This window comes from Anneissia japonica, unplaced genomic scaffold (genome assembly GCF_011630105.1).
Source record: "Anneissia japonica isolate Jap-2015-1 unplaced genomic scaffold, ASM1163010v1 scaffold23391_len20683_cov155, whole genome shotgun sequence".
NCBI lineage: Eukaryota > Metazoa > Echinodermata > Crinoidea > Comatulida > Comatulidae > Anneissia > Anneissia japonica.
Window position 1 is genome coordinate 5,610 of NW_022709172.1, and position 15,324 is coordinate 20,933.

At 34.5% G+C, this 15,324-nt stretch overlaps 2 protein-coding genes and 1 pseudogene across 2 annotated transcripts; 2 read left to right on the forward strand and 1 right to left on the reverse strand.

The window, feature by feature from the left end:
• LOC117106665 overlaps nucleotides 1–3,732 on the reverse strand; it is a 5,647-nt pseudogene extending 1,915 nt beyond the window's left edge.
• Nucleotides 3,733–5,114: 1,382 nt separating this feature from the next.
• Nucleotides 5,115–10,476, forward strand: LOC117106666. Its single transcript, XM_033248067.1, has 4 exons — nucleotides 5,115–7,057; nucleotides 7,224–7,329; nucleotides 8,896–9,033; nucleotides 10,352–10,476. Exons 1-4 carry the CDS (start codon nucleotides 5,672–5,674, stop codon nucleotides 10,474–10,476), a joined length of 1,755 nt encoding a protein of 584 aa, XP_033103958.1. The 5' UTR covers nucleotides 5,115–5,671.
• Nucleotides 10,477–10,817: 341 nt separating this feature from the next.
• LOC117106667 (receptor-type guanylate cyclase gcy-13-like) lies at nucleotides 10,818–13,445 on the forward strand. The gene is made up of 3 exons (XM_033248068.1): nucleotides 10,818–10,911; nucleotides 11,253–11,344; nucleotides 12,635–13,445. Exons 1-3 carry the CDS (start codon nucleotides 10,821–10,823, stop codon nucleotides 12,833–12,835), a joined length of 384 nt encoding a protein of 127 aa, XP_033103959.1. The 5' UTR covers nucleotides 10,818–10,820; the 3' UTR covers nucleotides 12,836–13,445.
• The last annotated feature ends 1,879 nt before the right edge of the window (nucleotides 13,446–15,324 follow it).

The following is a 15,324-nucleotide window of genomic DNA, read 5'->3' on the forward strand; positions in this document are numbered from 1 at the left end:
TCTTATCTAATAACAATAACAACTTGAGAAATATACTGTTGGCACCGGTGTAGTCCATTTCAGAAATCTTGAGCAAAGCAGCACTTGAATGTAGAACGGGAATAGAACACTTGCTTACGATGCTTCCTATGATGGTCGCTTCCCTCAGCGTACATGTCCCACACTAGCATGTAAAAAAAAAAAACACAGACAGAATGAAAAACAAAGTAAACGCAAGTAAACAGCCAGAAATGTAATCTGGTCATTTATATAGCGCCTTTCCTTGGTCACTGGTATGGTATTATGTAATAATCTCAATGAAAATGTTAAAGATTATGGTCATTGCAATAAATAAATCTTGAAATCTGGGACATCAAGTAGACGTCCAAGGTAAATAACAAACAGTGGTTATTCTAAATGTATACTAGAACACATACTGTAGAGGGCACTCGGGCCAGAATACATGGTGCTGGGATTGTTATGAATAAAGTTGAAATGTGTTGAAGAAGACATGTATAAAGTCTCCTATTTACAATTATGCATACAAAATTAGAGGGCAAAAAATGGTTGCAATAACACTGCTTGCATGTGTTGCAGTCATATTATTAAAACATCATTGTAGACAATTCAAATGACAACCAATATTTTTAATTTTAACTATAAATAGATGGTGTTCCTGTTCACAATTTGCAAATATGCATCAGTGGAAGATGTCTGCATAAAAATTATCAGTATCTGCATCAAATAGCACAACACTTTTTTAGACAGCAACAATGCTACCAACATGGTCCTTACCTCACACAATGGTAAAAGAATTCCTTTGAAAAATGCAGCAGGCTTAAACAGAGATTTCTTCAAAGCCTACAAAAGAAAAAAACATTAAGGAAATGAAAAGACTAGTAAATTCTACGAAACTCCATACCGGTACATTTATAGGTGCTCTGTTTTACATTTTAGACTAACACACAGCATTAGGCAAAACAACTGCCATATTCTTCATCTCAGAATAGATATACATTAAATAACCCTCAAAAAGTAACAAAATTAAGTTTCTCCTTTTAATGATCAAATTATATATCCCTTCCAACAAGAAACTGAACGAAACAATTAAATTGTGCACTGAAAAAATACTTAAATTGATTACTAGCCTCCATGTAGGAATACTATTAATTATAAGTCATTAAATACAAAGAACGCAATAAAATTATTGAAGTGCTCAATACAACTGAAAAATATTTGATTGTTTTTTTCGAAATTAATGATACTCGTTTTGACAAGCGATGACTAAATAAAAAATTTCAGTTCCGAAAAAATAAATCACTATGCTAGACAAAGGTCAAACCTTTTCTTGTATTTTCAATAACACTGCCACAATTTATTTCCTATGACGCTAGTCTATGCTAAATATGTGAATATCAGATATTAAGACGTGACCTAACATTGCTAATGTTGTGCAATAATACATGTACTCTATAGCATACAAACTGATATGTACATTTTAAATGAAATCTAATTTGTGTGTTAAATACTGTGAAATTTTTTTTTAAACATTTATAATATACTGAAATAAATACAGTATTACACATACACTGGAACAACAAACTTGCAACAGCGGCAATGGACAGAAAAAGATGGATAATGCTGGAAGAGGGCTTCACACAGCAGTGGGTGAAACAACCTGATTTTTTAGTAGTACTTTATGTATAAGCCTGCTGCCTTGAGCATGGAATTGGGTTGAGTCAGCTATCCCAGCGGGCTAACCTATGCTAGATAGGTCTAGCCTACTGTAGAACTCACAGAGTCCATACTTCTCATGCTAAATTTCAATGTACTTTATCTCATATTGTTTCAAAATCTCTAAAACAAATTTATAGTAAGTGTATCGATGTGCGTAAACATATAAGAAATAATTATAGAAAATATAGTACCATGTAAAGATGAAAATTTCTTGTAATCTCTTGTACTCTGCAATATCATCTCGAGCAAGTGGAAGCAGCACCAAGTTAAAAAACCTGATCAAAAATGGAGGAAATGACAAGAAGCACATAAAATATTACTTTAAGGTTGCATGCCATGGCTTCTGCTTAAAATAGTACTAAATCTTTTGTCCTCAATTACTAATGACATTATTCAGGACAACAAAAGGTTAATTTTGTGAATAATCATACAAAATAATTATTAACAATGTTAAGGTCAGGAGAAATGAGATTGTATTGCCCATGTCTCACCGATCCACAATCTAGGTTCGCCTTTCAATTTTTTTCTTGGCAAAACTATGTTTTTATCCTAAAAGCTACAGAAACATACTTGATTAATGTGTGAGAAAAATAAAACTCATTCTTTATAATTATCTGGGTATGTTTGCGAGATATCACTATAATCGACCCTTCACTTTCAGGGCCGTTAGTGCACGTAACAAATTTCCAGTTATAAGAATAATTTTATGAATATTAAATGCACTCTGGTTGAGTGAGCCGATAGGAATTTAATGCTACCATTTTGACTTAGGTTTGGAGTAACACAAAAAATATATCCTGGCCAAAATATGTAGTACAGTACATCAGGTATAGTTTGTGACCATCATAAACACAGGAACATTTGCATTTTTACAGAATGCATAAAGTATGTAAGTGGTAAACCATTTCTGACCTTTGTGCCATCTTTGTATTTAAGTTACTGGCAAATATTCTAGTAGCTTGGTACATAGCAGCAGCTGTCCATTTCTCAGGTTCAGTCAAATACAAAACTTGAAATTTACGAAGATAAACCCTTGTGATTTAATAAAAATTACTCATACAGTTCGCCCTCCAATTCGCGATATCCTTCAGGACGTGAAAATTTGGAGTGGTCTCGAGGTTGGTCTCCAATTAGAGGGCTAGCTTTGTGTGCTAAACTGTTGAAGATTGTTATTTGGGTCTTTGGAAAAGTGGTCTTGAATTAAAGGGGTCTCGGATTTAGAGGGGTCTCGAATTGGAAGGTGCACTCAGTACGCCCTCTAATTCGAGACCACTTTGGGACGTGAAAATTTGGGTTGGTCTTGGGGTTCGGTCTCCACTTAGAGAGCTAGCTTTGTGTTAAAAGATTGAACATTGTTAATTGGTTCTTTGAAAAAGTGGTCTCAAATTAGAGGGGTCTCGGAATTAGAGGGGTCTCGAAATGGATGGTGCACTCTATTTATTTTTTAAACGTATGTATATCTACCCATAATAATATAGTATGACATATTTGAAGCCTAATTTTGTTTTACTATATACTGATTTATAGAGATTTTATTTTCATTTGTCTACAATGCTGTGCAATGATAATTTCCCTGTTCATTAAAAACAGAATTAATCATTTAAAATAAGAAACCTCCTTTAATTGGAATGCCTATCCATATCTGTCTACCCCAAAGGATGGATAAAGCATGCACATCATAATTACCATTGTTACTACCATCATTATTATAATTATGTTCATCATCACTACCAGTGCCACCATCTTTATCATCATCATTTCAACAAGCACCATCATCATTCCCATCAATTCCATCACCAACACACCCGTTCTCATCATCACAAAACAGCCCCATCATCTTCTTCATCAATCACCTCAATATTATAACATTAAATTTTACCTGTTCCCATGCCTGTAAACTTGGAACAATCGTGAATGCTTTCGGTAGCTTACCACTGCGGTACCTACTAAGAATCTGCCCGACACTTTGTACACTCCAGTAAGCCTAGGATCCATGTCAACAACTTGAGTACTCATAACTTATAGGACAAAAAACATGAAAAGAATTTAGAATTTAAATCAAATCTATAAATTTTATCTTATAAATTAATAAACAAGGTTACAAGGATTCTTAACTTACCTCATTTATAACAACAACAAAAAAACAGAAAAATATATTTTATGTAAAATAACACTAAATATAGCTTCCATATTTGGATATTATAAAAAATCGTTATGATTAATTATTTTGACCTTTGCCTTGATTTCTGCTGATCAAATTAATTAACTAATTAATTAAGTTATTTATTTGCATATTTTATAACAAATACATAGATATCTAAAGACACAATCAAGTAATAAAACACTGAGTTTTCAATTTCCTAATTGTTTATTGTAATGAATTGTTATAATTGGTCAAAATTTTACATTTGACCTTTCTCCTTAATATCGGTTGCTCAAATCATATTGAATTTATTAAAATTATATATCTTATAAGTACATAAAGTGATAAAACCCTAGATTTGATATTAACATTTAAAACTTAAGAAAGCAGAAACAAAAATTCCTTCATGATTGGTTATTGATTATTGTAAGCTTTTTCTATTGATCAATTTTGAACTTTTACCTTAATATCGCGGACGAAATTGTTTTATTTGGGTTTTTTACGATGATTGTGTACAAAAATCACAAAAAGTTATATACACAATGATTGTAGCTTCTTGATTTGTTATTGTTAAGTTGCTATATTTATCCAGATAATTGGTCAAATTTGACCTTTGTCTCAAAATTACCAGATAAAATCATTTGATTTATTTATTTAATGACAATTGGATATCTAAGAGGATACCAAAGTGATCAAACATAATGTTTTAGGCTTCATAATTGGTTATTCACGTAAATTGGTATAATTTTTTAATTTTGCCGCTTGGCTGATCACCCTCCATTTTTGGAATCTACACAAAAAATTGGTCTAGAAAAGTTGGATGAAAATTTGTCTCTCGTCGAGTGGTAATATTCCCCACCCCCGTTTCCTACTGGACTATTATATGAGTGAACAAATGCAATGAGAATTTATGGTAATTAGGCGAACTGAGGCGAATGAAAAAAGGCATGCATAAAGATGAAAAAAAATACATAAGTCAAAATGGGAGGCGGAGAGTTCATGTTTAAGGAATTGAAGCATTCCGGAGAAGAAATGTGTTTATATAATATATTTATTCAACTTCAACAACATATTTATTTCTCAAAAACATTTTGATTTTTTTCTAGTACTTAGCTTCTCCACAATTTTACTATTGGATAAGGATAAGAATAAAAATAATAATGATACATACATGCTGTGTATTCATGTAGCGCAGACACATCAAGATCGTAGCGCTGATGAAAAAAATAAATATATAACAAGTAAGTCCGAGGAAACATGAGGCATACAGGAACGTTTTCAATTGTTTGTTAAAAGTTTCTAAAAAGTAACATATTCGGATATTAATTGGCAGTTTGTTCCAAATGCGCTAATGGTATCTAAGCCTAGAACAATACTATATAAATAGGAATACACAGTAAAATGTATGATAATACCAGTTGGCTAACAAAACGGAATCTATTTAAAACTAAGAATAAATACTGAACTAACGTTTATTAAAGAGTGCTGTGATACATTACTAACACAAGCATGGACAAAATTATATAATCATGAATGATCATCGTGAAACTATAAGGGTCTCTTTTGTGAACGTACGAAAGCCGTATCAATCATAAAATTTGTTCGAAAATAAATAGAGAGCATAGTGACAGTGTTCTTTAAATGATTGGTCGCTTTTATAGTGCGATCACCGATACCTTAGTATATAAGGTCCTTTCCCACCACGTCTTAAGTTAGAGTCTGAACTGACTTGCAGTGGGCAACTATATAATTGTTTTTTAGTTATTTTTAGAGTTTATCAAGTCTTTTGTTATTGGGCCGAAGATTATCGGGATGAATACGATTAGCTCATTCGATTTTGAGAACGGCGAGCCGGGAATTGTCAATGAGCAGCCATTGTTCGGTTCTCCGCAAATTCCGGTGTCTATTAGTAACCAGCTTTGTGGCCGAAATTCGGTTGCCTGCTGTAAGGGCAATATTTTGACAGAGAAGGATAAACGAATACAGCTTGTTAAAATGTTCTTGTTATCTCTAATTCCGATTCTTTCACTTACATTGCTAGCTGCTTTGGATATCGGCAACATTGTTAACAATAGCAGTATTGATGGGGAAGTGCGTAACGCAATCATATTCAGCCGTGACATTGGGGTGCTACTGAGTCGGCTGCAGAAAGAACGGGATATGTCGGCACTGTTCGCTAGCCCTATCCGGCCCGAAGACAACGACTTTCTGACAGAAACGTACCCGCTTACTGATACAGCTCTTGAAAATCTTGAAAAGTGGCCCATTAAGACAAGCGTACTCGAAGCTTTGCCGTTTTTCAACGAGAAACAAGATCTGAAGCAGCACCTTGCGTGGCATCGAGAGACTCTGTCATCCACCAACACCACGATCTACGAGGAAATCTATTTCTACACGGAACTCCTACAGATCTTTATAGACTGGCTATACGAGAGCGTTGGAAACTCAAAAGGACATGGCATGTGGACCACTCTTGTTGCTTATCAGCTGCTCGTAGTCAGCAATGTTGATACTGGCATCGAGCGAACACTTGGCACTGTTTTCTTTGCTCAGGGCATTTTCGATAAACGCAGTGACTACGTGTGGTATCTTGATAAATACAACGTTGGAACATGGTATTTCCAAGCATCAATGGGTTACTCAGAACGCATTGCTCACCTCTACAAAGCTGAAATTGAAATATTAGATCAGAATATAACACAAACAGTCGACGAGTTACGAAATATTATTTTGAAAAATAATAACAATAAGACTGGAAAAACGAGTGGAATTTCTGTAACACGTTGGTTTGATATAATGACAATTTATATCAACATACGGGAAAAGGTGCAAAAAAACATGGCTCAGGACATTCTTGATCGATTGAACCACGAAATAGACAAAGATACTGAGTCGATGGCTGTAAGCGTCTCTCTAGTAGTTGCAGTTACTATTCTTTGTCCTTTGACGCTTAGAGCTATTTCAAAGATGACAACAGATATTCAGACCTATGCATTAACTTTGGCAGCCCAGACCAAGAAATTGAACGAAGAAAAAGAGCGTTCCAATTGGTTACTGTACTCCATGCTTCCAAAATCTGTTGCTGAGCAGCTGATGTACAGGAAGGATGTGAAAGCAGAGTACTTTGACTTGGTCACAGTTCTTTTTTCAGATTTAGTGGGGTTCAACAAGTTATGTTCAATAAGTGCACCATTACAAGTGAGTCGGCTTGTTGAATTTACCGTAAATAGTATGTGCAGATTTAGAACGTGGATGATGAGCGCATGGATGTAGAACTAATCGCACATTTTACTATCATTGTGGATAATGGCAAACCATCAATGTGATTATCTATAAAATATCTCAATTCCTTTTTGTTATCCAGGTTGTTGAGATGTTGAATGGGCTGTACATGATGATAGACACCAGAATCGAAAGATATGACGTATGCAAAGTGGAAACAATAAATGAAACATACATGCTGGCATCAGGTGAGAACACCTTTATTATGAAATGTGAATTAATTATATATTTCTACATTAAACAAACACTGGTCTATCCTCACTTGTATACATTATTCAAGTATTTTGTCCAGTTTTAGGTTAAAATTTATAAAAAGAAAATAACAAAAGTTGGCTTGTTCAGAAAATGTGGACAAAGAGAGGATGAAAAACAATGTTCCTTGACTGCTATACTGTTAGTGAATTATGGAAAAATGTTTATAAAATGATTAATATTATATTTAATACCACATTAGATATAAAGACATTGTGCTGGGTGTTGATAATGGTATAATAAATGAAGTGTGTACCATTGCATTGTTTACGATATACAAGAACAAAATTCTTTCAGAACTAAATATACCTGCGAGTATAAATTACTGGAAGGCTTTTATTTATGCACTGAAAAACACAATTGATTGTGAAACTTATACTAGAGGAGGAGAAGCTGAACTAAAAACTGTCAAAATGCTAATTCTTCTATTTTGTGCTCTTATTTTGTAAAATTTGTTAAGAATGGAATTTGTTTGTCCCAGTGGTGGCGCCAGAGGGGGGGCTGGGGCTATAGCCCCCCCCCTTCGGGGAAACATAGCCCCACCCCCGTCGGGGAAGACGATAAATTTTGTCGGGGAACAAAAAAAATACAAAAAAAAATATTTACATGTAATATTCGTTTAGCCACCATACTGTTTGTGTTAATTTTTCATCACAACAACAATAACAATAACAATAATAATAATAATAATAATAATAATAATAATAAATAATAATTAAATGAGACTAATTAAAAATAATTTGCGTTCTGTTATGACAAATGCTCATTTAGATAGCCTCATGATGGTTGGAATACATCGTGATAGGTGAAGCAACCTCGACCATGACAGCGTGGTTAACAGATTTCATACAAAATTTCCAAAATAAAGAATTTCACTTTCAAGAATGAGGATTTGAAAATAAATTAGATGGTTACATCGCATACTCTTTGTTTCTTTATTCAAAATGTTTTGGTTTTGGAAGCTGATTTCAACATTAGAAAGCATAGCCTACATGAAGTCATATTATAGTAACTCGATGCCTATCAAATAAGTAATAAAAATTCGACATAATTCATCAAATATATATATATATATATATACATGACACTCGCCTTGACAGCGAGAGGTCGCAGGTTCGAGTCCCGCCAGAGGCATTTTATTACACAATTTCTTTATTCATTTATTTACAGGACTACATTCGTTGAGAGCTATGCTACACTTATTCGAACACTGTATTTACCTTTCTTTGATGATTTATATATATATACATATATATATATATATATATATATATATATATTCTTTTGTTATGTAGAAACGTATCTCCGTCTCATGAATAAGAATTTTATGGAAATAATCATATTCTGTATTTTAAGAAAGGTAAGATTCTCCAAGAATGACGAGAGTTGTAGTCAAAACATATAATTTAACATATCTTGCTAGTGTCTAGTACATGTTTTACTTACATTACTCATCGTTTTACAGACAACTGTAATCTGGGTGGGTTTTTTTCTGTACTTAGGATTACCTAATCGGAATGGCTTCAAACATGCTAGTGAGATAGCAACTGCTGCTATCGATATCTTATACCACATCAATACCCTCGCAGTACCTGCATATCCAAACAGGAAATTCAGTATAAGAATTGGAATACACACCGGTTTGTTAAATTTTTTTCTCGTTGACAAATTCTTACTGTATTTATTTTCATTCTCTCTTCTTAGCAACCTATATATGCGTGCAATAGTTGTACAAGTAGGCTTGATGAATTGAACGGCATAGGCCTGCATATATGGTGAAGACATGTCCGCATGCGATAAATGACACGCTGTTCTGAAGTTGAGAACGGAATAATAAGAAATAAGAACTGGCCAATAAGAAACTGGAATTTGTAAACGCGTACGTGTGATTGGTTGATGATAATAACGCGCTCACTTGCTACCCGATAGCGCTTGCTAACCGTTAGATGTATCCGGATACCGCTAACGGTTAGCGTTAACCGATCGGGCGTTCTCACGCAGGTGGTAACGGTTAACGCTAACGGTTAGCTCTCGATCCGGATACTAGGGCTCTCGTGAGAACCAGGCTTAACTTTTCTAAGCCGGGCTTTAATCGTTGCGGAGGGTCTTGCATTGACTTTCGGGTAACAAAATGACCAATCAGCATTCAATTACGCACGCTGTGAGCGAGCGTACGTACTTTTCGCGAGCAATGTTTTGAACACGTTTCCTGGTTACGGGTCATTATTATGCAAATTCTCGCCTGGCTAAACCCGCTAGTCTGAACGCCCGGCAAAGTTAAGCCGGGCTCAACGTTGAGCCGGGCTTAACTCAAGCTTGGCTTATCTCCAAGTCTGAATGTAGCCATAATTATTTTTGGTGTCTGGATCGGGATTTTTTCGTATGGACGCAAGGCAGCTAACGGTTAGCAGGATCCGGATCCTGCTAACCGTTAGCAGCCGTGTGAGAACATAAGCCATGTCGTCTTGTGGGATCTTAGCAACAATATCCAAGGGGCGGGGCTTAGCGGATAGGTTCATTGATTGAATAACCATTAACTGACATGAACTGTACCCAGGAAACGTGTTTCAAAACATTGCTCGCGAAACGTACCTCGCTCACAGCGTACATAAATGAATGCTGATTGGTCATTTTGTCACCCGAAGTCAATGCAAGACCCCCCGCAACGATTAAAGCCTGGCTTAGAAAAGTTAAACACGGTGGCTCGCCAGGCCTAGTTACTATATAGGAACACAGCCCGGCTTGAGATAAGCCACCTAGTTCAGACTGGCAGGTGGATAAACCCGGTGAGTTGAGCCGGGTTTATACACCTAGTCTGAACTAGGCCTAAATAATAATTGGATGATGGATTAAATAATGAATTGGTTTATTCACTGACTGACTGACTGACTGACTGAATGATTATTGTTTGATTGAATATACATTACAATAATAATTTCACTTTACTCATGTCGATAGGTCCGGTTGTGGCAGGTGTAGTTGGTCTGAAAATGCCGCGTTACGGTCTTTTCGGCGATACCGTTAACATTGCGTCACATATGCAAACAAATGGAATGGGTGAGTTAGTAGTAATAGGAAAATAGATAATAGTTATGATATTGGTACTATAATAAATTCTATACTTACACTACAATATAATATATTGATATACATTATACTGTATATACTTACGGTTATAAAATAATGCCAAAATATAATAATGTATATATCATACAGCGCAAGATCTAAAGTTTCCGGGTTTATCCACCTAGTCTGAACTAGGCCTAAATAATAATTGGATGATGGATTAAATAATGAATTGGTTTATTCACTGACTGACTGACTGACTGACTGACTGATTGACTGACTGACTGACTGAATGATTATTGTTTGATTGAATATACATTACAATAATAATTTCACTTTACTCATGTCGATAGGTCCGGTTATGGCAGGTGTAGTTGGTCTGAAAATGCCGCGTTACGGTCTTTTCGGCGATACCGTTAACATTGCGTCACATATGCAAACAAATGGAATGGGTTAGTTAGTAGTAATAGGAAAATAGATAATAGTTATGATATTGGTACTATAATAAATTCTATACTTACACTACAATATAATATATTGATATACATTATACTGTATATACTTACGGTTATAAAATAATGCCAAAATATAATAATGTATATATCATACAGCGCAAGATCTAAAGTTTATATCTTTACATTATTATTAGGCCTATTTATTATTACAGTATTATTATTATTATTATCATTATCATTATCACTCATAGATTTATAATCGTTACCGTTTACAATGTATATATTATTATGTTGATTATATAAGTTAAATATTATTTTCTTTCCAATAAAATGTATAGCAAATCATATTCACATTAGCAGAGATTGTTATCTAGTTTTGTCGGAATTTGGAAAATTTTCAATGCTGTCACGTGGTAGAATCAATATAAAGGTAATAATATGCAGCTCTTCGAGTAATAAATTGTGTATTTTGTATCATATTGCATAGGAGATCGCAACAGCTCGATTTTTAGACCTAAAAGCATTTATTTTAAGGGTTCATGTTATGTCTAACCTGTGCAGCACAACATCAGTTATGGATTGGATTGGATTTATTCTGTGTAAACACCAAGAACTTATTTCCAGTGGGGTCCTTCTGGTGGTGATTGAACAGTACACAGGGCGACAATCCCCACTTTTTTCCGAATAGTGTACAGCGTTCTTTAACGTGCACACGGGACCAACGGCTTAAACGTATCATCCGAAAGACGGTTTAACTTGCATTTCAGCAACAAGGAGAGCAGCGATGGGAAACGAGCCGGCGGACCTAGAGATCTCTACGGCTCAGCCCACACATAGTGGCTACCACCAGTTTAGCCGACTGAGCTAAGCTGCTCTCAAATGTTATGTCCGATTTTCAATCTTTTCAACTTTTCATCAACACCAGCTTTACGTTTTTATTTTTAGTGAGAGCTTCACTAAACAAAGAGGAGCAGTATTGTTATTTATGTTTTCAAAAACAAAAACAAAAAAAAAACAAAACAAAGGATGAACAGTTGACCACATTCACCTCAAGTGCACTTTTTCTTTCTTTCTTTTTTTTTTTTTGTTGATCCAGGTATCTTTGTTTTGTTCTGTTATATAAAATTTAGTATCGAATTCCCAAGCCTAAAAACTTAAAATCGGAAGAATCCACTCTTGTCTGCTTAGTGAAACTTACCTTTCTCGGGCCCGGGGAAGAGAATAAATTATTTTGAATCTAGTGGCGTGGAAACGCGCTGTTAGCCCTCGTTCCTCTTTTATTATTTCTGTTAATTCACCGAAATCTAAGAGGTTATCCTTGTCCGTGGGACAAGCGCGTATTCTTGTCCCTTTTCTGATTGGTCAGTAGTTTGCTTACCACATTGGGAAGGCCCATTTAGATCATGTTTTCTCTGCTCTCGTTTATTGTTCCAGTTCATAACTTTTGTAATACAGCATCAATCACTGATAAATGTTCCCGTGTAAATAACTGGTATTATAGAATTAGTATTTTTGGTTTTGGGGTTTTTTGCATTTTCAGTGTATTAAGTAAATGTTTTAAACTCTTAATTAGTACATTGTATTGTACCTTAAGTACCTTAATTACTATTTGTTATTTATTAATTATGTTTTTATTATTGTAATTCATTGTATACCTTATTATTTCTTGTACAGTATAGCCTATTTTTTTAACACTGTTGTTGAATTTGTGTTGTTTTAGGGAAAACAAATGATGGAGACGTATTGGCTAATGGGGCGTGACGACTTTAGTCGAATCATCAATATAGACGATATCCAGTCGATTAGTACAACTGGTGTAAAAGTCCATGAGCATCGTTACAAACACATGTACGACCAAGTGTGCACGGGTAGGATCCAAGTGCGTGATACGTTGTCATCTTTAATGACGTGTAATTTATGAAAAGAACATGCGAGTGTTCGCAATTTCCGCACAAGTGTTTTTAAGCACTAGTGGATTTACATTCTCGTGTGTCTTAAATTCAGGTTTCGCGGAGGAATAAGAGGATATTAGATATTTTGTAAATATTCAAGACTTAAGATTTAAGATTCATTTATTGACACGTCTATTAAAAAATACAGATTATAAAATGGAAATTCGTTGTTTGGATACAAGAACATTTAAAATAGTAAACAAAACACAAAGTATATAATAACATTGATAATTGCATAATAAATAAAATATTGTGGCATGAAATACATACAAAGATATTCTAAGACATTGAAAGGGTGGCATGCGATTTTGAATTTACTAAACTGGGGAAAACTTTGGATGCCTTAAGGCCTAATACAAATTGAAGCTCGTAATTTATTAGCCATCCTTGAGTTCTTTTTAAAACTGAGGCCAAGAATCTAGATGCTAGATTATTTGAGAAAAGGCAATACAATATAATTATCACTGTAGGTGTAGAATACCGGGATCATTCATGTTGATGGTACAGGTACTGACTATGATGTAGGCTTATGTGTAACCTTACTGTATGACGTCAAAAGTGTAGTCTTTCATTGGTAAACCGTAATGTGAATGTTTCGATATGATTAAATATTATGTCTATTACTGTTAAATTATTGAATTCTCAATGAACTTGTGTCTGTCTTTGGAAGAATTTGTGAGCACTTGTAACACAAATGATCCTTCCACACTGATCGCCCTGTAGGGATCCTCAATAATCCGAAGGCTACAGTATGTATGCATCTCTGTGAATATTGCTTTACAAATGTTTATTTACATTTACAGTACAGTGCACCTGACAATTCGATGCCCCTCTAATTCCAATACCCCTCTAATATAGGACCACTTTTTTAAAGAACCAAATAATAATTGTAAATCTTTTAACATAAATCTAACCCTTTAATAGGAGACCGAACCCCAAGATCACCCCAAATTTTCAGTCATTTATATTATCTTGCTAGAAGAATTTGTTATCATCTGACACACACATGGATGTCCTGAAATGTTTCTTGAAACATTTGAAGAGGAACGGAAACCAGTCACTATCTGTCATTTTATTGATGTTTTTTATTTTCTGTGACGGGAAAAGGCGCGCTGTCTCACACAGCTCATTTACCGTAAACCGACCCACACTGACATTCACTTACCCAAATGATCGTTCCATCACCATTTTACTAAGAAAGGGGTTTGTAATAGACTAAGTAGAAGTCAGTAGAAGGGCACACCATCAGTGATTTTCAGACCCTTCAATAAGAAACTATATTCATACTGAAACACAATGGCTACCAATCGAATGACATAAAACACCGAACAGACTATTATGTTTACCTTAGACATTCACATCAAATAAAGTATTTTTTTTCCTTCAAACATTTCTCTGTTGTCTTCTATCGTCAACTATTAGAATAAAACGGTTTATCGCCCGTAGACAAGTAAACCGCAGACACCACAACAATAACCTGAGACAACTAGGCCTACATAAAAGTTTGTACATTCATTCCAATAGCTCGTTAAAGTTACTATTGTTTCGTCCCCAAGAAAAAGGTTGACTTGTCTGTCCTAAATCTGTATTCAAAATTTAAGTTGGTCTTTTAAAATAACATCTAAGACTTATTATCTTAACCACTCACAACAAATCTCCGAACATCATAGACTAATAATTCAATTCAATTTATTCAAATAAATAAATTTATTTAAAAAAAACCCCTCCAAACAAGGAGAAGCATACATAAAAACACGTTCAAACATTGGAAATAAAACATTGACTTAAATTATAAAATTTCAAATAATTTAAACACAGCATAAGGTTACTTAACTTGCATCTACGAGCAGAATTTTAAAAGGTAAGCTTCCTATATAAACGTACATACAATAATACAGTATTTTATATAAATACATGATGAAATAGTAGTATAATTATTATAAAATACAAGACTATAGTATGTTATCCAATCACAAAAAACTTCGCCACGTTGTTATAGTGTTAAAAGATTAGAAGCCTTGGAGATCCTGATTTGGATTTATATTATGTTCACAATTTTTACTGAAAACGGGGCATTTTTTGTGTTGGGTTTGAAAAAGGACCACCACCAAACAATTGAAAAGCATACGACCAGATCAGGACATGTGCCCCCTCCCTCGTTTTGCTACTAAATTTCAATGATAATTAATGTTATGTAATGTATTGAAATTAGAAAAAAATAGAATACAGTACAAATACGTGCCTCCACCACACGTTTGAAAAATTCTGGATCCGCCCGTGCATATTTGAAAGCGTCCATACCGGGGCACACGCCCCTACCACGTTTCGCCACTAAATTTCATGCAAACCAATGTCATATATTGAAATATGAAAAAATACAATACTGTACAGTACAAATACAGGTATAGTTTTTCGGTAATTGAAAAGGGGGTTATTGATAACCATCTAGCCAATAGAA